General features: G+C 42.7%; 1 protein-coding gene across 13 annotated transcripts in view; it reads right to left on the bottom strand.

The window, feature by feature from the left end:
* Positions 1-21,941, bottom strand: part of Cd44 (CD44 molecule (IN blood group)) — an 83,427-nt gene that overhangs the window by 45,913 nt on the left and 15,573 nt on the right. For all 13 annotated transcript variants that reach the window (XM_074044406.1, XM_020184499.2, XM_074044413.1 and 10 more), the window contains exons 2-3: positions 3,801-3,966; positions 144-277 (exon numbers count right to left, since the gene is read on the bottom strand). In XM_074044406.1, coding sequence (XP_073900507.1) covers positions 144-277; positions 3,801-3,966 — 300 coding nt within the window. The remainder of the gene's footprint in view (positions 1-143; positions 278-3,800; positions 3,967-21,941) is intronic.

Genomic DNA, 21,941 nt, shown 5'->3' with positions numbered 1-21,941 from the left:
ATCTTGTCTCTACTATTGAGAAATTTCAGTGAGCACTTGTTAGGTGAATGGAAGCTATGTGAATCCCCACTTACTCTAGGATGAATAACTGTCAGCTAGTCAGCTGCAAAGGCAACACTAGGCTATCTAACCTTAGAACCAACCTGAAGCATTGAAGCAATACGTGTCATAGTAGGAGGTGTTGGAGGTAAGAATGTACACCCCTGTGTTGTTGGCTGCACAGATGGAGTTGGGTTGGATCCGGGGAATCACCACGTGCCCTTGAATGAACCCGTACCTGCCAAGAAGAAGCAAGAAGTTATGACCTGAAAGACCAGGATGGGAGTTTCATAATATCCCACCAAATGGCATTCAATGTAGCACAACACTTCATTCCATTCACCCCTAGAGAAGTTTCAACAACTGAGTTATTGAAATCCAATAGCACAGGGGACAGAAAGAGATCAAGGCTGAGAGAGACAAAGTGATTTTACTTAAAGACACAGGAACAGTTTTTTCTTCTCTTTTTTTAAATAAAAAAATCATGAAAGAAAATAGTTCCAAATGAAATTTGTGGTCAGAAATTAGAGACAAGATGGCTTGAAAAAGCAGAAGGAAGACTGAGTCACAGAAGAGAGATGTTATAATGTAAACTTCACCCTAGTACTCACTTACCTTTATATTTTTCAAAAAAGACATAAAATGATCTACTCCCATAAGCTGGGAAGAGGTGGTTCTTTATTTCAGTCCAAAAATTTCAGACCTGCCTTATTTTCCATCTGCCGCTTTTCTTTGCTGGCCTCAACTTCTCCTGTGAGCCCCTCAAACCCCCTCCATTATTTCAAACATGAAGCCTTGTTTATATGCCAAAAGCACAGCAAATTTGGCCTCCCAAGCATCTCAGGCATAATTCTATCACCAGTGGAAATAAATTGACCATCATTAAAATGAGAGTAACAGCAATTAACTAAGTAGATGGCAATGGTTCATTTAGTTCAGGAATGTTCCAGAAGCAGCACAGATAGGAAAAAAAAATGTCTGCTGTTCTTTGCCCATCAAGATGTTTCTGGGAGTATGTTATAACCCTTGGAGTTCATGGAGGCCCTTTCCAATACAATGCACAGAGCTTAGCCTCTTCTAGAAGCATCCTAATGGCTAGATACTCACTTAAGACACATTTTTCCCCCAAATATAAAATGTGTGACAAAAATGAGATGTGGGCTGAGAAAATATCACTTGCAAAGGAAGAAGTGGTGGTGTGGAAGGGCAAAGAGGGAGATGTAAAATCCAGCAGATTTTTGAAAATGCAATGCTGGCTAAAATGCACTGTGTAGATCCTTTTAATCTATCCTGGCAGGAAAATGGCACAAAATGCATCTCCTTGCAAGACCTATGGAAAAGTGTGTGAATTTTTTAGGTCCTGGAACTCCTTATGTCTATGTTGCAATGGTAGTTCACATGACTAATTCTTCATCTAAACTGGCAAACTGGTTTCCCCAAAGTCTCAGCTTGGTGGGGGGAAGGGGCACAATTAAATGTTAATAAGTTTTCATGAGTCTGAGAATTGCTACTAATCAGGGTGGGGCAGACAAAAGAGTAGTAGCTGCTGAGGTTTTAACCTAGCCTATGAGGCTCTGCCATCTGTCCTGTGGCAGATATCTGATTCACAGCTACCTGAGGGAAGATATGGAAGTGAGTTTTGCAACACTCAGTACCACTTATAGGTGAAAATGATAGATTTTTGTTGGCATGGTTTTTCTTTTTTTCTAAATAATATTCTTGGCTGAACTTACTTCTCCCTACCCCATCACATCATGTTGACAAGTATGTATAACACCGACATTCTAGAATATAATACCTTCCCTTCATAGGTTACTATGAATTCTCATAGGATAGTGTTTGTACCATACATGAAATGGGGATATTAAAGTTGTATGTGGCATGAGTAGGTTATTGTTCATTGGGAGGAAAAAAATCTGTTGCAAATCCACGCAGCAGACTTCCCTCCCCTGTTGCCCTCAGTCCCTTGGGAAGGCATGATCATTAAGATGGCCCTGGGTTCACACGAAAGAGGAGCAAATCCAGCTTCTTCCACGTGCAAGTTCTATGATCCAGGACAAGGTGGGAAAATTACCCAGGTCTCAGTTGCTTCTTCCATAAAGTGGAGTAACAGTGAGCCACAGGACAAGTTAAGGATTCAATGAAGGGATGGAGCCAAGAGGGTGACTGAACTCCCAGCACCCAGCACCTCAGTGCTCCACGATCATCTATCAGCAAGAGTGAGAACTCTGTCCCCAGCTGTCAGTATTTTGCAAATACGCCTTGTCTGTATTTCATAATCAAAACTCAGCTTACTAAATCCACTTTCTTAGCCTAGTGGCCTAGTCCCAGCCAAACTTAAACAATTAGCCTCGAGAATCGAATAAACAGATTTGCTAATTGGCTGTCCTTCATTGCAGCCTACAGCTCAGATTCAATAGCTACCAGAGCTGTCTACTTTCCTCTGCTTCTTTCTTTACCATTCTCCCAGACCTAGTTCTGAGCACTTACATATAGATGTGTAGAAACATCTGTTCTTTGTGTTAGAGTGGCACTGCTCAAGAGAACTTTATCTTTGGAAATGTTCTAGAAACAATCTATATCATACAACAGCTAATTGAGAACTTGAAAAGTGACTAGTGCCAATGAAGAACTCATTTTAATATTACTTAATTTTAATTAACAAGAATAAATCACCATATGTGGCTAACTGCTATCACAGTAGACAAAGCCATTTTGGACTAAAGATGTTCCTCCCTTTCCAGACAAGAATCTCAGCTACCACTCACAGAGTGAGTGTCTGACTCTGTGACCATGGGCAGGATAGATGCACTTAACTTACATTTAATGGTTTCCGTAATGACTGCTGCAGCTAGCTTTCTGAAAGCAGTCTGTATGTGCATTGAAGAGAGAGGAGAGGGGAAACACACCGCTTAAGTTGCAGTCTGGAGTGGAAACTTCAAATTACTTATTGAAAGTATGAAGACTCCTCTAGTGAAAGCGAACCAAACCAAATACTCCACTGTGGTCGTCACCAGGGCTTGTTCTTCCTATGCACCACTTACCACAGGACAAAAAAAAAAAAAAAAGCCCCTGCCTGTTGTGATTATCCTGGAGCAAAAGGGCTTGAGGAAAGCTCTGTGGAGTGCAGGGTGCACCCCGAGAAAGCATCTAATAACAACATATATCTTAATATAATATAACTGAAAAACCTGCGTGCCCTTTCATTTATTTTCTCAAACCAGAGTAATGCAGTAGAGAAACCAAAAGGAGAGTGGGAGGGGGGAAGGAGGGAGAAAAGGGGAGGGGGGGGGGGAGAGTAGTGAGAGGAGGAAGAAGAGAGGGGAGAGAGAAGAGGGGAGAGGAGAGAGAGGTTTGAAAAACGGGTTTTGGGCCAAGTCTGCAAGGCCAAGACTCTGCCAGCCTCATATTATTTTAAACACTGTTATTTGGTGTACGTTTTCTTGTGGTTCCGACAACGATACTGAACGCGGCTTCAAAGCCGGGAGAGCACTGTGGGAGCACATTAGGCAAGAGGATTGCAACCGATATGACCCTTAATGGCTTCCTCCGCCTCCCTCTCTATGATTCACAAAGGTGTCTTTAGCCGACTTTAAATTCCAGTTGTCATACAGGTTCCAGATTGACTTGGCTAAATTAATAGGTGGGGCAGCCTCTTCAGGCAATAATCCATTCAACTGTCAGGGAGGGGACTTTCAGTTTAAGCTCCGCCCCCTGGGCGCAGGTCCCTGGCCTTCCCAGTGGGAGTGACCCCCTCTCACCTGCACGTCTCAAACCCTTTACTCAGGGCCTTCTCCATCTGGGCCATGGTGGGCAGGCTGCTGTTGAAAGCCTTGCAGAGGTCAGCCGCCTCCGTCTGAGAGATGCTGTAGCGACCATTTTTCTCCACGTGGAATACACCTGCATAGCGGCAGGTTATATTCAAATCTGTGGGATCAAACAGAAATGTTAGATTCTTTTGCACAAATAATTTGCATAAAGATGACTCAATGGTAAGAAGTTCACTTTAGGAAAGACATTAAAAAGCCAAATAGAAGCTGGGCGTGGTGGCTCATGCCTATAATCCTAGCTACTCAGAAGGTGGAGATCTGGAGGATATCAGCTCCAGGCCAGCCCGGGGAGGGGGATGGGGGGCACGCGACAGGACTGGGATGTGGGGGAGGGGGGATTTTGCAAGATCTCATCTCAAACAATGGCTGGGTGCAGTGGCATGCCTGTCATCCCGGCTGCTCTGGGAAGCACAAATAAGAGGCTCACAGTTCAGGCCTGTCCAGGCATAAAATGAGACCCTTACCTCAAAAATAAACTACACAAAAAGGGCCAGCAGAATGGCTCAAGTGATAGAGCACCTGCCTGCAAGCACAAGGCACTGAGTTCAACCTCAAATGCTGCCAAAAAAATAAACCTCTCTACTGACAGAGCCCATAAAGCTCAAATCGGAAAAGCACCCTCAGTCTTACTGATTCTCCACCAGTTGTTACACACAAAGTTCCTTTAAAAAGCATATTATCTAATACAATACAAACTCATGGAAAATGGAAAACTTTCAAAATGTAGGGAAGTAATGAGGGAAACAAGTCTACCATTAAGAAAACCACAGCATTTTTCTGTATCTTCCTACAGTTTGTTTACTGAATATATACACACACACTCACACACACAATACACACACATATGCTTGCACAGTTGAAATAGTGGTAAATATGTGAGTGTATATTTGGAAGTCTTTTTTTCCACTTCGTCTTATATTTTCCCATGATCAAATACTGTTGCCCCCTGGCTTACACCTCCAACAGCTTCTGGCTGCACCCAGAATAAATTTCCTTGCTATGATCAAGACCAACAGAATCTGGCTCCAGTCTCTTCTTTCAGCCTGGAAGTGGCTTGTCCTAGTCCACACACAAATTTTCCTTTAATTCCATCAGGCATTCTGAGCTCCTTCTCATCTGAAAACACATACCTGCTTTCCCCTCAGTCTGGAATGTTCCATCATCAAAGAGTCCCATTGGTGGTTCATATTCACCATTCATATTTTTAATTCCACAACCCCTCAGTCCTTCTCTGTACACTCTTATGCAGCCCCAGCCCCTCCTTGCCTCACCTGGCTTTTGTCTTCATAACAACCTGTTCACCTATCTATTTGCACATTTGTTTATTGTCTGTCTCTTCTGCCTGAAATGACAGCTCTGAGAAAGCAAGGGCCTTGTACCTATTTGCAGCTGTGTCTCTAACACCCAACAACAGTATCTGACAAGAGAGTAGCTGCTCATTAAATATTTTGTTGAATGAATGAATGACTCATAAACATTTCCCCAAGACAGACTTTTAATATAGTAACTGACCCATACTCCCAAAAGTTAATGGTGTTGAAAATGAAGCCTGACTGCTATCAACTGGGTAAATATTTATTTATCATAAAGACTTTGGTGAGTTATAAAACACAGTAGTCTGAAATCTGAGTCGGGGACCCAGAGATCATCCTGTTCTACCTGGTCCTGTGTAATGCTCTCAAAAGACATTAAAGACCATGAGTAGAAACTTATCATTCTTTGGGATGCTATTAGCCTCAGTATATATTTTAATGAATTTCACCCAAAAAAGTCAAGTCATTGAGGCTGTATCAGTGAAACTGATACCCCCTGAGTGCTTCCTTGGACTTCAGTGCTGGTCCTTCTCTAAGGACACACACTTACATTGTCCCAGACAGTGGCCCAAGTGGCAGGCCAGGTACCACTCTGTGTTAGTTAAAAGCCAGGTCTCAAGTCAGACAGAACTAACTTTAACTCAGACTCCAGACTTCTCCCTTGGGAAAGCCCAGAGGATGTTGGGAAAATTCTATTTGCCAACAAGAAAATTGAGGTTCAGAAAAGTGAGCATTTCTATCTGAACCTCTGAATCCACTTTGTTCTACATGGCTGAGCGACTGCAGTGGGAGAGGAAATCTTTCACAGCAGTGTGCCTAGGTACCCACATTTGGGGTTCTGTGTGAGTTTTGGTTTTTATGTATTACTTAAAAGTGACTGAAGCTCAGGAAAATTACACATTAAACTCAAAGTCATCCAGCTATTAATCGGCAGAGCTTGAACTCCATCTCAGGTGTGATGAACACCAAAATTCACCTAAAAGTCACCTAGCTTTGTGTCCAAGGGTCTGTTCATCATATTGCTAGAGCAGTAGCAGAAAGAGGATGGGCAAACCTAAATAACTGTTTCATGATGACAAAGAAGGTATCATTATTATTGAGTTCTACAGGCAACAACTACTTTCTCCTACATCAGGAAGCAGCTAATAAAACCCAGAAAAGAGTTTCTGACCACTAAAATTCTGTTTTATATTCTTTGATTCTGAAAATAGTAAGAAGAAATAAAAAGTGGCCCTTGAAAAGACATAAGCCAATATCACCTATTTTTCTTTGTTTGTTTGTTTGTATCATTAGCAAAAATCCAAACAACAGAAGTAGGTGAAATGGAGAAAAAATGTTTTATGCAGTTAATTCTTTATTGGGTCCAGTGGATCCTCCCAAGTCACTCATGCAACACTTGGTTGATGAGGCAATGAGAAAAGAGGAAGGAAATGCACAAAGCTCTTTTGAAATACTATTTGTTTTTACTGACATTTTCAGCTTGGGTCTCCGTTGGCCGATCTCACAAAGGGAACCTGTCATTTGGAAGGACAGCCTTTCCGGGGCCTCTCCTTGTCTAGCATACAAAAGAAAAACAGTGTTCCAATTAGTTCCTTGGCAGTGAGGCTGCCAGGGAAGACTTCAGTGTGATTCCAGAAGAGGCAAACTGCCTGGGGACTCCTGGTTCAGGTGACTGCTGTCACTCCAAGGTTAAAAATAAAGTCTGATGGATGAACACTAGTTTGGAGCTGAATGGCAGTTTGTTTCTTATTAAAGTTGACTTTAGGCCTGCTACCTGGTTGACAGATATGCAAATGCAAGATTAACCAATTCAAACTGAGACAAATCCCTTAAGTTCCATGTACAGCAGCCAATGTCACTTTAAAGACTGTACATGCATGCGTTGTGTGAGTGTCAATAGGTGTGCATACAGGTGAATGTGTGTACCTGTACCTAGCCAAGACAGGATGAAATAGATAAACTGAACCCCTCAGCCTTCCTAGACTTTGAGGCTTAACCAGGGTATCTGCAAAAGACTGCTGAATGAATAAGAAAGTCTCAGCAATCAAAAAGAATTAACCTAGAAGGTAACACCCACACACAGGAAATCAATGTGAGTCAATGCCCTGTATAGCTATCCTTATCTCAACCAGCAAAAACCCTTGTTCCTTCCTATTATTGCTTATACTCTCTCTACAACAAAATTAGAAATAAAGGCAAAATAGTTTCTGCTGGGTATTGAGGCGGGGGGAGAGGGAGGGGGCGGAGTGGGTGGTAAGGGAGGGGGTGGGGGCAGGGGGGAGAAATGAACCAAGCCTTGTATGCACATATGAATAATAAAAGAAAAAGGAAAAAAAAAAAGAAAGTCTCAGCAAAGTGAAAATTTCAGAGCTTATATTACTTTAAAATCCCATGAAAAGCTCCAACTCCTAACCCTGATGGTATTTGGTCATTTAGGAATTGCAAAGATGACACTAAATACTTCCTTTGAGGTCAACTATCTTGAATTGTTCATAGTGCCTCTCCTCTAGTTCGCTCGTCCATAAAGGAACCAAGTCTTTAAGATTATATATCATTTAAGACCTGACAATTTATGAAGACCTTGTAATAGCCATCCTTAATACATATGCAAACTTTAATTATTACCCCAGAGGGTATTAATAATATCAACAGCAATAATAATAATGAATACTGATTATGTACTTATTATGTATATGACAGGCACTTTTGTAAGCATTTTACAAGTGCTAACTCAATCTATCCTTAAAACAACCCTAAGAGATGGTTAATATTTGTATCACTGTTTTCCAGATAGAGAAACTGAGGCACAGAGAAGGGAAGCTTTGAAGAAACATGCCTGAGTTCACAGAGGTAGCAATGGTGGAACAGAGATTCAAACCCATCCAAGTATCCATGGGCTCCAAGCACCCACAGCTTCTCTACTACCTACTACTCCTGACCACAAGGTAGGTAGCTATTCCTGATCTCTGTAGCTCATTGATGTATAGCTGACAATATTCCCAAGGTTTAAGTAGTGTTAAAGAGTGAGGTGTGAGTAGCCATGGTCCACAAAACACCTCTGGACACAGTGCAACATGTATGGCAGTGACCTGGCCAGGGTGCAGCCATTGCAGGAAGAAAGAGCTTCCGGAGCATCTGCAGGTACCTCCTGAGAAACAAAAGCCTCTGGGACTTGGGATCCACTTTGACTCAAGAAGTGAATATTAAATGGCCAATTGCATCTCTCCAACAAGACTTTCCAAATGGAAATATATTAAGAATCATTATCTTTGAGCCTTCTGGTCTCCAAAAAAATCTTCTTGTCTCTTGTTTTGGGTAATGAACAAACTGTCCCAATTCCCTCCCTGCAAGACCCAGAATGGGCTCAACGGAAGATGTGGACTGTCTGAGGCCACTTTCAGATTCAGAGAGAAATTGCCAAGAAACAATGACATCCAAGCCTTTAGAGAACACATTACTGCAGGCTATAAGCAGCACAGAGCTGTCTCAGGACTTGACATCCAGGAGCCTGGTCCACCCACATGGGCAGAGGTCTGCTAGTGACCTGTCAGGAAGAACAGGAAAAGGAGGCTCCCAGAGAAACTCTGTATCCTACAAAGCTGGACTCCAGCTCCAAACTCATATGAAGGGCAGTGGTTCAGCCTAGTTCAGACCTATACAAAGCTGCTTCAAATCTAGGCTCTACCAGTCACTCCAGGGTACAAAGCTGTTTAGCTACTTCAGTTCTCTGGCTCTAGCCTTTCTTCTTCATGAGATGACAATATTGACCTGTCAGGATTTGTGGGACTAGTTAAATGAGACATAGCAAACACTTGATATAGTGCTTGGCTCTTAATAAGTAGAGCCAATTGGTACTGCATACATATTAGCTGCCTTATACACTTCAGCTAACTTAATTCCCATCAAAATGCCATGAGGTTGGCATACTGTCAACCCTATTTTAGAGACAGGGAAACTGAGGCACAAATGTTGTCTTCAGTAATCCTAGTGGGCAAGTCAGAGTTCCAATCTGTTTTCTGGCTCCTGGTTGAATTCATTGTCACTTGGATACACTGCAGCTGACCCATAACGCCATTAATCTTACTTATAGCTAAGCCTTTTAGTTCAAGAAAAATAAATGTCACTAATAAAACCACCCCCACACATTTCAAAAATCTGGCTTGAGAGAAATAGGTTCTTCATCTACCCAGTCATTTCCCAAGTGGTAGAAAATCACAACATCTCCTGGTAGGAAATCACTGCGTAATTATCACTCAAGCTGCCATTATCTACATCTTCCCAAACCTGCCTGTGAGGTCAGTGGGGGTGGCTCCCACAGCTAGATGGTGATGGAGCTGAGCGACAAGGGGTTTTCCACCAGGAATCCAGGGGCTGGTTGTCAAAGGGTTGGTGGACCTGTGAAATTGTGTGAAAGACTCTGTGTGTATGTGTATGTGTAGGTGTTATGGTGGGATAGCATACCTGAGTTTCATTACAGTTTCCCTAAATCTGTGACTCAACTAGGTAAAGAATTATAAGAAATTATTATCTTCAAGGTCTCAGAAATTCAATGATTCTGGAATTTTGGAAATTTCTTGTAGACTTAATGACATCAGGGACTGTATTTGTCTTCCCACCATTATATCCCCAACACCTTGTACATAATAGGCAAATGTCAAACAAATGAATGAATAAGTGAGTGAATGTTCTGTTTCTGACTCCCCCAACACACACAGCACAAGCAGATGACTGGGACACAAAAAGATCATCTTTCAGGTCCCTTCTCAACTTCTACCCAGAGTCACCAGCTGGGCTTTGTTGAGAATTCCCTAGTGGACACTGAAAATATCTTTAATCAGAGATTTGCTTCTATGAACATTTTCTATTTTCTCTGAAAGGAAATATTTCTGAGATCCCTTTTGTAACTGGCTTCATCTGTCTGAACTCTTAAGCCATCATATCTATAATGAATATGGCATGCTCACATACAGTCAGTCACATGGCCATTTCTGATGTCAGACCTCCTGAGAGAGAACAGTAAACAGTGCATCTCATATGAAGACCATCAGAAGACAGCCTACAACCATACTATGCCCAAAAAGAGATGGTTGATTCTCCAAACCTCAGTTCTCCAGATGGCCCCAAATTGAATTAATTTGTTTTCTAACATAACTTACTCAGATGTGCTTGGTTCCTATCTGCCATCTCCCCAGCAGGGATGAGGAAGAATCTGATATTTTTCTACTGCTTTAGTCCCACAGTAGGCTGCGTGTGGGAGAAGTTACTTTTTTGTGAGGATGGGATTAAGGCCAGTTCCTGCTACTTAATTACTTTAAGCCCCATGGCTCACTTATTGTGGGTTGCAATTACATCAGCAGACAATACTTATTCTGGGTTCAAGGTTTTCAACATTTTATACTAATAATTCATTTTATTCTCATGATAATTCTATGCTGTGAGCACTTTTATCGTCCCATTTTACATATGAGTTAACTGATTCATTGAGAAGTCCTAAGTAAAGTAACTGGTGGGTCCAGATTTCAGACTAGGCAATCTGATTGATTGCTTCATAGTGTCAGCTCTACCACTTGAGCCATGTCCCCCAGCCCAGTGGTAGCTCACACATGGGCAGATCCTAAAATTACAGGATTTAAGACCACTTACTCTTCGTGTGAATTTTAAAGTGTGGAGAGATGATCATTAAAAGAGAGCTTTAGAGAAAAGAACTTGAGTTTCTTGAACATGATTTTAAGATCCCAGTTCCCTTAACTCTGGATCAAAAGGCTCCAAGGGCAGGGTGTTTGCCCAAGGGCTTGGTAAAGCTTCAGTGGAAAACAACCTTACTAATGGAACTTCCACCCTCTCCCAGGGGAGAAGATTCTGAAGCCTCACTTGCTTTCCCCAACAGTGAGCTGGCTACCTCTCTGATTCTACCCTTTGCTCTTCCCATGATACACTGGGAACTCAGAGTCCAGTCCCAGCTATAGCCCTCCATCCTCCTGCCCTTTATAGCCTAAATGCTCTGGCCACAGTCAGGGAGGGTTATGAGAAGATCCGGGGATTCAGGGTTGGCCCAGAGCTGGGTTGCCAAATCACAGGCTGTTTTGTGACATTTTAAAACTGCCCAACTCAAAGGTCTAGACAGACCAGTTAAGGCTCTATGCAGATCTACCCAGAGCCCGACATCCTTGGTGACTATATCCAACCTGATGGAGCTCCTGGGAATCAGCCACACAAAATTCTTGGGCAGTGGCAGCCCAATGCATCATTTCATTAGCATTTATCATAAAAAAGTCAGGATTCTATTTCTGTCCTATGATTTGCTGAGCTCATGGCCAAAGCAGAAGATGTGCAATTGATAAACCTAGCTGTGCTGATTCTGATTAGAAGTAGGGAGGGAAAGCGTCAATTTTTAAAAAGCACTAATATTAATTGGATCATTCATATTTAGGGGAAGGAGGGACAATAGTGAACTTCTAACCAAATTCTCTGTGAAAGTAGGGAAAATAAAATCAAGAATGGCTAAGCAAGGTCCCCTGAACAGTTAGGAGAAAAGTGGACACTTGGGGAGACTTTAATTACAGATTTCCAAATCATAGTTCAGTGCTTTTGCCACCAAATTGTCTTTTCTAAGAGCTTTGAGCAAGCTGTTCCCAATAAAGCCACAACCCACTGTCTTCACGGGATGTGTAGAAGTCATTCTGTTCTTCATTTGTTTGATGTCTTCAAAGCCCAGAAGTTTCCATCTGGGAGTCCTTCAAGCTAGTATGGTAATAGTCCTGCTGCCACCCAAGCCTATGAGTGCAGAAGGCTGGCGGCCCTGCTACTGTCTCCACACCATTTGCCCCCATCTCCTGATGCCCATGTGATGGGGGGCTGGTGAATGGGCATATTGTTTAACATTCACTTCCGAATGAGGCCAAAATCACACTCGATGGCCGAATCGCCTCTGGCTGCCCAGCGCAGACCATGAGTCTTGAGTGACTCAGTGTCTCCCGGAATTGCCCTGGAGGTGGGTGAGGGTTTAATGAGCAAAGAAAACAGTCATGCATAGTCATACCCAGGGAATTTCCTCCAGCATGTGTCCTGGGGTGCTTTCAACTGAGCTATTCATCTCTTGGCACTCAAAGAGGCAAGGCACCCTAACTTCTGGGTACCTGGCAAGACCCCTTGACCTCTCAACCTCTTGTTTGTGAAGCATGGAGCCTGAACCAACATGGGCCCATCATGTCTACTTTTACTGGAGAACAATCCAAAGGGTTCTCTCAGTTGTCACCGTGCCCCTTCAGGTAAGGCCTCCAAAAAAGCAACCCAACAACAGTCTAGAAAGGTTGGTTTGAAGACAGGCCCTCTCCCTGTCTCCTGGTTCAGTGATGGGACTGGGTACTGAGAATCTCACCCCTAAGCCTGGGTCCAACAGAGTCTCTGGCAAAAGAGGGTGTGTGTGCCCCCAAATGGTTGTCTCACTGTACAAGAACTCTGTAAGGCCAAGTGGCCCTTGAGGAACGAGTCTCCAGGAAGACAGATGGGAGAAACCACAGTGTGTACTCTTGAGTGTTGCCAAGGTGATCAGGAAATCCACTGACCTCAACACCTTTGTTTTCTTCTTTTTTGAATATTATTGATTTAGCAGATTGACTAGCACAAACCCAGGATGTGGTAAATGAACTGAAAAAAGCATCTTAGGGGCCTACAGAGGGTTTTTCCTGTTGCAAGTAGAAAAAAAAAATAGTTCCACTTTGTTTTGTAATTAGATTTTTTCTAATTGTGATGTTACAATTAATGCCACATCACCTAATTACTGTATAGTTTCTACTCAAATCTGCAACCAGCACCTTGAGGAAATGGTTAATTTTAGATGGAAGGAAGAATCCCCTGAGCGTTGAGATAGCATAAGAAACTGTTACTCACAGATAATATCTGCATTCAGGTGTGACTAATAGGTAACTGACATGCTGATGACAGGCATTCATCTGGGGGTAGGATGCACTGGTTCCAGCTTAAATCCTGTTTATTATGAGCCATGTGACCTTCAGTAACTCATGGTAGCACCCCTGAGCACAGCTTGTCTTCCTGAGCATTACCCCCCCAGGATGAAATAAATTAGGAAATCCTTGGAGCTTGTGGGATAAAGAGGGGGATAGGTATACACACCCAGGACAGTATTAAAATCTCAGAAAGCTTCTCAAAAAATCTCATATGAATTAAGACCTATTTGAGTTTCATCCCCTGCAAAACAGAATGTATCAAAGTACCGCAGACATTGGTAATCTTGTCATGTAGGAGTTTCCTTCACAAATTATAAGGCACTTTCATATCCAAAAGCAGCCCAGTGAAATCCAGAGGATAGGTGCTAATGAGCCCATTTTAAAGATGGCCAAGTTACATTCAGCGACTAATGTTTTAACGAAGAGTTTGATAAATCCAAACACAAATTCAGATGCTCCTCACTTCCTTCATTACCCTGTGGTGCTGCTGCCCATTTTCTTTGGGTTGTCAACAGGCACAGGGAAGCAGTGGTAGCACTCAGAGAGCATACAATAATGGTTTTCAGATTTTCTTTCCCTCCCTGCCTTGATGTATTAGGCAGAACCATGATGGTAAAGGCAGGTAAGAGTAGAGCTGCCCAATGGGAGCTGTAGTGAGAATGTGGGGGCAGACTCCAGAGCCCAGAACTACCTGCTGCTGTTCTTTCTTGCCCAGCACCTACCCCTCCCCAACAATGGCCCTGGCATCTCCATAATTCCCTAGAAAGCCCTGTGAGCCAGTCAGAAAAACATTGCCGTGGAGGCCAATCATAGCAATGTCAGCCATCACTTAGTAAGTCTTTCAATGAATGTGCTAGAAGGGTAGGACACATGATTGCTGTGGCTACAGGCCACCTTAGCAATTAGCACAGGGTCCTACAGTTCAAAGGTTGCAGCCCCACATGAAATACACTGTGCAAAAAGGCTTGAGAAATTATATAGGCTTGGTATTATTATGCTTGAATTCTTCCTCTCAGTATTAAATATGCAAATACTTTGCAACTTAAAATTCTTCAAAAAGATTGTCCTTAGTTCACCCTACAGCAAAGAGATGGCAAAAATTGGAATTTCCAGTCTATTCTACTGGGATGGGACTGAGTAAACAGTGGACTTTGACAAGATTTGGAGAATCAGAAACTGAAGTAAGTAAGCCTCATTGTCCTTCAAGATGACACCATCCAGATGGGGGCAAGGGGAAATGAAAGCCCACTGCCACTTCCTGCAGAGCCCAGCTGCAACACACCTTCCAAGGTAGCTCTAATTTTGACTTCCTTTTGCCTGTGTCATTTAGCATCATCTCAAGAGAGAAAGAAAACATGTCGGAATGTACGGAACTGCTACGCTGTGTGGAACAGCAGTCTAGGCACCTTAGCAGATATTACATCATGCAATTCTCTGAGCAGCCTTGAGAGGTGAAGTGATCTTTGCCATTTCTGAGATGAAACAAGTAAGGTTCTGAGAACAACCAGCCCAACATCCTACTATGAAAGTGGTATAAAAGGCAGGTGTCAAACTACCTCTCCAATGGTCCAAACTAGCTCCAATGGTCCACAGCCTCACCTCTTTGCTAGGGCAGGCAGATTCTCATGCCTAGGGCTTGAAATGGCAGTGAACTGGGAGACAAAAGCATGTGGCTGGAACACTCAAGGCTCTGACAGCTCCTACTGCTGAGCTCCTGGTTGTGCTTCCCAAGAACAGGAACACTAATGAAGTACCTACTATGTGTTGGAGACTTCACAAGAACAGTCATATGAGCTGAAGAACTATCACCAACTCTTTTTACAAATAACAAAACTGAAGCTGGGAGAGATTAAGAAACCTGCCCGAGATTGCACTGTCAGTGGCTACATGCAAATGTTTCTTCAGTGCTGTGCCTTGAAGTCAGGAAGTTCCAGGTGAGAAGCAGAATCAATTCCTTTAATAGAGAGTTCAGAACAACACTGACTTAATATTGTAATACCATGCAAATAGAGCTGGTGGATGGGAACTGATTACTTTCTTCTCCTCAAAAAAAATGGAGAAGAGAAATCAGCACTGCACTAGGGCTTAAGAGGAATAACAAGGTGGATCCTTGAGGGACCCATAAAAGGAAAAGATTGATGAATGGATTGTATTTCTGCTTGGCTAGGATAGCAGACAGGTCATTACCTCTGCTTTTCCCAAGACAGACAGAATCTAGTTTTGATATTTCTTAGACTGATGATTTCTAGCTCCTCCCCCACACCATCACTTCAATTCATAGGGGGACCGTGCCAGTTATACTCCATCGGGCAACAGGTGATGTAAAATACCTAGTGGCCTCCTTGCTTATCACTCATAAAGGCTTATCCAAATTCCAAATGAGCGGGTGCATGCACATTTCTGTAATAATCATAAATTTGTTGCTGTTTATAAGAAAACTAAGTCATTCATAAATCTTGACACGTGGTTGCCAGTAACCCTTTATCTACAATTCAACAATACTGACTTACAGGTGAATTAATACAGAACAAGATTCATGCCTTTAGGTTATTTTTCTCCACTTCAAATGCATCAACAGTGCAGTGGTGTAGCTGCAAAAAATATTTATTTACAACAACAAAGCACTGCGAATGACTAAGGGGAGTCCTAGATTACACCGGTTCTGAATTTGGAGGATCAAAAATTGCTGGGTCACATTTTAATAACTCAATCTCTCTTTTCTCATTTTCTATCAGGTGCTAAAGTGAACAGCTGTGTGTGTGTGTGTGTTCACACGCGTGTGCTCCCACTTAGGTGTGAATGCATGTGTGTATCCATGTGTATACATACACCCACACACAAGAGGTAAGATCTGTTTCCCTGTGCAAGAACTCTGTTGTTGTATATTCTTCAGATGCTTTTGAGAGGTGCAAAACATTTCAAAGCAGAAGGAAAGGCTGGATTGTGGGAATATTTTAAAAATCTGGGCCAAAAGATTGCCAGGATTAGTATGGTTCCAGTTGCCCTGTGAACTAAGAGCTTGTAATTCATACCTCTTCTTGAGCTTTCAACCTGTGAAATCTCATATGTAACAACAGATGCCAACCTCAAATGCTAAGCTCCAACAAGTCGTTTCTAACAAGCTTTTACATCCAATTCAAGCCATGGGTTTGGGCCAGAATATTTACCATTTATTTCATGCTCAGCTAAAGTGGGCCAAACATAACTTCCTGCTTTTAAGGAACATGGTTCATGCAAGCACCCAAACATTTGGAAACGAAGAAAGATACAATTTACCCTTCTGTGAAGTAGTCAAAGATAATAAAATGTTGATTTTTCTTTAAAGAAGTGACAATTCCACATGACAGGGAACCCTATCTGGAGAAGGCCTACCCTTTCTCCATAGACATTAGAGAGAAGCTTTAGAAATCTCTTGAATGAGGACAAATGGCCTTTTCCTAAGAAATCTTTGCCTCTCAAAGCACCAGTCATCCAATAGGACCTAGCACGTGATCCATAAGGGTCTAGATGACCCTGCATGCTAGAGAGACAAACAAATCACTGCCCTCAAAGAATTTACCTTCTACTGTGAGGACATGGACAGTAAACAGGTAAGTGACTAATCCATGAATGGGGGCAATTTCAGGTACTGATCAGGCTACACAGAAAACAAAAGAGGACATTATGATAAAGAATGATAGGGGCTCCATCGACAGGTGGTCAGTGTGTCTTATGCTCATTCTTCTAGGAAATTAAGATCATATTCTCTTTATTTACTATGGGGCTTTGGATACCTGGCAAAAGAAATCATCCTCCCCATACCTCCACACAGCTTTGGAATTCATTTATGCCTTTCAGGGTCTATAAAGAAGTATCTCTAGAATTGGACTCAGTAGGGGAACTAAGAGAAAATTGAAAGGCAAAGACTGTGACAATTAAATGGCCTGGAGTCAGGGTCAAGGATTCCTTTTAGGTCATAAACTGGGTACAGAGTCCATGAAAGTAGGGCTGCATTTGTCCCTCTGGTCTTGCCCAGATATTTAAGACAATTCAGAGTTCCAGAGTAGCCCAACAGAGTGTGACTGTGATGTGTCTTCTTCTAGGCCCCCTGGAGCCTGACAAGGATCTCCTGGTTCCCCTATATCTGTGCCAGGATTATTTCAGTTATTGATAACTAGGGATGCTACTATAGATCATCATCAGAAAGGTGGGTCCCAGGCTTAGGTATGCTGTGTTTTCTGTTGAAGAGCCTGAGGCTCTTTTCTTCATCACAAAAGTGAAGGTAATGTCTTCCTCCTAGGGTGGTTTTAAGGATTAAATGAAGAAATGCAGCTAAAGCATTTGGCAGAGTACCTGACTCTTAGCAAAGTGTCTGGTACTTGACAGCTATTAGCCAACATCTCAAAGATTAAAATGTCTTCAAAGCAGTTTATATGCAAAATGCCTCTTACACTAACTCAATTCTTGATTAAATGGCCAGCCACTCACTGTATCCTTGGTCACAGACAGCCAAGGCCTCCAGACCTCTAGTTAATTGGGAGCCAAAGGCATAGGTGTCCATATACATAGGCTCTCTATCTCTACATAATGTAAGATAGGTAAATAGAATTGATGTAATCTGGCAAATCAGAGAGCGATAGACAGAGAAATGATAGATAGATAGATAGATAGACATATAGCCAATCTATAAAACATCATTCTAGGAAGGAGCTTGCCTCAAGTGATACTAACCCATAGAAACAAAGTGGATTCCATTGGGACCATGCCTTAGTCATCTTCCTACCCGCAGTGTCTGACATAAGTATAGTACCCAATGAATGTTTCTTTGGTTTAGTGGGAAACACATTAATTTTTAAGTCCAGTGAGCTTAGTGCCAAGTTTCTCACTGCTAAGCTTCAAGCACTTGGAGAAGACAGTTCAATTCTCCAGGCCTTAGTTTTTTCATCCGACAAGGAAGCAGTTGGATTTGATGATCTCTAGGTCCCAACCCAGCTCTCTCAGTCTAGAAGTCTGTCTTTCTTCCTAACAGGCTCTCCAAACACTTCAGGAACCCCAGCAGCTCCCTCTTGTCTGCAGGCAATGGCACTTTGCTCTACTACCACCAAAGATGCTATGGAGTAATGAATGTGTCAGGCACAGTAGACTGCCCCAAAAAAAGAACTAGTAGACAAAACAAGAAAGAGTGTGACCGGCATCCTGATCTCAGATTACACCAAATAAAGCCTTTTAGCACACAGAGTCTAGAGCTTGCCCCATGGAAGCTGGAGGGAAAGAATGGTTTCAATTAGAAGAAACAGAGCAAGTAACTGATTTCCTTAGAGAGAATCTTCCCAAATTACTACAAACAGCTCCAGTGCTCCCTGCCGTGAATTTTGGCATTTGGGCCCAATCCAATGGTTTGGGCCCAAACCATTCTTCAGTCCTGAGAAAGTCCTCGCCTGGGGTGCTGCTGAGCAGACCCCACCTGAACAATGGGGAGCTGGGGCACACCCAGCTGGCTCCCTGATCTTTGGTGGTCTTGGAGGCCCCATTGTGTGCCTGGGAAAAGTGGGGAGAAAGAAGTTCCCATCCTCTCCTCTCCTGAAGTTCCTGCCAGTAGCTCTGAATAGTTTCCAGCCTGCAGTTCTTTGAGACAAGAACCAGAAAAGTTCTAACTTCTTAGAAAAAAGAAAACTGAGATTCTTGAATTTTGAATACCTCTAAGTTCTGGGGATGGAGATCAGAACTAACCCCATAAAGCAAAGTGGGAACTTGTGATATGGTGTTAAAAGGGACAGGGGGCTGTGGATTGAATTCCAGGCCCATCATAAGAAGATCTGAGCCATCTTAGGCTAATATTACCCTGAATAAACCTCACGTTTTCAGCCTGTAAAGTGACACTAATGAAACTTGGTCACTCACTTATTCAATACAACCTTGCTCAAAGAGAAGTTGGTGGGGGGGGCGGTTAGAAAAGAAATATATAAAAAGCACCAGCATAAAGTCTGCATCACAGCAGGTGCTTAGTAAATGTCTATCTTTTTTCCTTCTCCCACAGGAAGATAAAATCTTGGGAAACTGGCCTCTCCTCTCCTAGATGTCAAGGGTACTCATAGATTCTAAATTTATGACACATTTACACTGCGAAAAGTCATTTGCGCTTGGATAATTTGCAGTTTCATCCCAACAACAGTCTAAAGCCACACTCTCATGAAATTAAAAGCAAGATGGGAACCTGACACAAATGCAAACACTCCTATTAAAAGGTGCAAAGGCCTTACTCACTTTTGAGGTGTGGCTGGGAGTGGCCTGATCTTCCTTTCTTTACAGGAGAGCAGAACTAAGCCGTTAAAGGCAATTACAGGTATTTGGGACAATGAGAGAATTGAACACTCCAATGACTGACAGGTAGTCACTTAACGCACACAGAAATTGGCCCCCACTAGCAAGTTGGAGCTTTGGGGGAGGGAATGAGCTCTAAGAAACTCTAGAATGAGAAGGAAGCTACTCTGTTAAACTGCCTCCAGGGCCCTCAGTACCCCAGGCAAGGGGATAGCACTGTAAAAAAACACCTCTGCCCAAGAGGGAAGCAAATACCATCCATCTCCTCCTCCAGCCCCACCACCAACTGCCAGAACAGAAGGCAGGAAGGCCAATCCTGCTGAGACAAGCAGCCTGGGAGATTGACTGTAATTGTGCAAGTAAAGACAGGACCTGGAGAGTGCTTCCTCATCCGCTTTCACCAGCAAAGGTTCCGGGAACAGAACATAGCAGGCTGTTTTATCTGTTCAGCAACTGCTCGAGTAAGCACATGTGGGTGTCAGCACTCTGGGTGCCCTCCCTACCAAATTAAATGAGGTTTTATTGCCGAATGTCATGTCCCAAATGGAATGAAAATGATCCCAAGGCAACTGGGAGCATTCACACGTGTAGTAGGAGCTCAGTGAGGGCTGAATGGTAGGGAGAAGCCTGTGATTGTTAAGATCACGACAATGATGATAATTATCATTGTGGAATGCTATCTCTACACCAGGAACTCTATCAAGGGCTTCACATACACAATCACATCTGTCCTTACAGAGCCTTAATCTGTAGATATTACAATTCTATTTTAAACATGAGAAAATTGAGGCGCAGAGATGGTAAATGAATTGCTTATGACAACATAATTGAGTGGCAAGATTTGAACCTAGCTGTAACTCTAGGACTCATGTTGCTTTCTGAGTGCCCAGAACATCAGCATAAAAACCCAACTATGTGGGGCTACAGTAAACATTCTCAATTCTAGCTTTTAGAAGATAAGAGACCTGGCTTTCAGAGACACTGTTCCCTGCATGCCTCTTTGAAGAGGGGACTGTTTCTGATTGTCTTCCAGAAGGTCTGGGAAGCTCATTTGGAAAAGAAACAGATGAGTTTTCCACAATGCAAACAATGCAGAATATAAAAGTTGCTGTTGACTTTAACCCTCCAAGCAATATAAAGAACAGGAAGTTGAAACACGTAACATGACACCTTTTCCTATATCATGAGACACAGCTCTGGAGAAGCCAGGGGTTATCTGATGATGCTTTTTTGCAAGGAGAGAGAGAGCTGCCACAAACATGGCCCAGAAGGGAGCTGCAGGGAGCTCCTCCCTGTGCTCCTAGTAAGAAGGAGTCTGGCATATCCAAGGCTTGCTTTCCCAAACCTTGCCCCAGTTGTCCCATTTCTAAAGAGAGAATGCTTCCTCTGTATCCCTCGCACCCATCCTGAGTGGTCAGAAGTTGCATATATTCACTTCCCTTGTGACACCCCTGCAGGAAACCATGGAAGAGACTATCTCCTGAATGATGACATTCAAGGAAGGGGGTGGTGCACAGCAAGAAAGAGAAGGAGGGAGAGAGATACAGCCTGCTTGCTGACCTTCCTTCACTTTTTATGCACTTGTCTCTTATTCCAATAGAAATAGATAAGAGACTAGTTAAATGTATAGATCGAGAAACCAATAATAGAGATGTTAGAAGATAGACACAGAAATAGATGAGAGATAAATGACACAGATTGATATATGATAGATACATAGATAGATAGATAGATAAAAGGTTTTTTAAAGTTGAAATTAAAACTCATAGCCTGAATCCATCATGACAAAATACAAGCTCACCAACACCTCTCAAACATTGATGTGGATCGAAGCCTTCAGAAAAGAAAGCTCCAAGCCCAACCTCATTCATTCAACAAGGTTTCAAGGGGTGCCTCCATGGACTGGGCACTGTGGTGGTGGGATGAGGACATTGAATAAAATAGACAAGGTCACTGTCCCAGTAGAGGTTATGGCTCATTAGAGAAGACAGACATTAAACAAGTGAATCACACAGCAGGGTAAGTGTTATAACAGAAATACAAGGTGCAGTGGGAGCTGAAAACTTGTTCTAATGGAAAGTCTTTCCTCTCCAAGGCCCTTGCTGTTCCCAAGGGAAGCCTCCCTTAGGAAATACCATTTCAGCTGGGGACTGAAGGTTGGATTAGGAACTAGCCAACAAAGCTAATGCTGAACAAGGCTCATAGTCAGGAAATTCACCCTCAAAATAAAGCATAAGTCATTTTGGCTTAATAGAATCCATTTCCTCCAACTCTTTCATCATTAAATACAGAAAAGAACTGGCCTCCTTCCTGTGTCAGAAACAATCACATCCATGAGGTCCATCTTTAAACATCCTTAGATGGAGTCATAAGTCCTTTAACTTTATTTAGATAATATAAAAAGAATGGAAAAAAAAATCCTAAAGCCTCCCCCAGGATGTTAGATTCATGAGTTAGCTCCTTAGAGGCAGGGGACTGGTCCAGAAAACCCT

This window comes from Castor canadensis, chromosome 1, assembly GCF_047511655.1.
Source record: "Castor canadensis chromosome 1, mCasCan1.hap1v2, whole genome shotgun sequence".
Classification (NCBI taxonomy): Eukaryota; Metazoa; Chordata; class Mammalia; order Rodentia; family Castoridae; genus Castor; species Castor canadensis.
The sequence above is the reverse complement of the archived record's forward strand: the minus strand, read 5'-3'. Positions and strand labels throughout refer to the sequence as shown.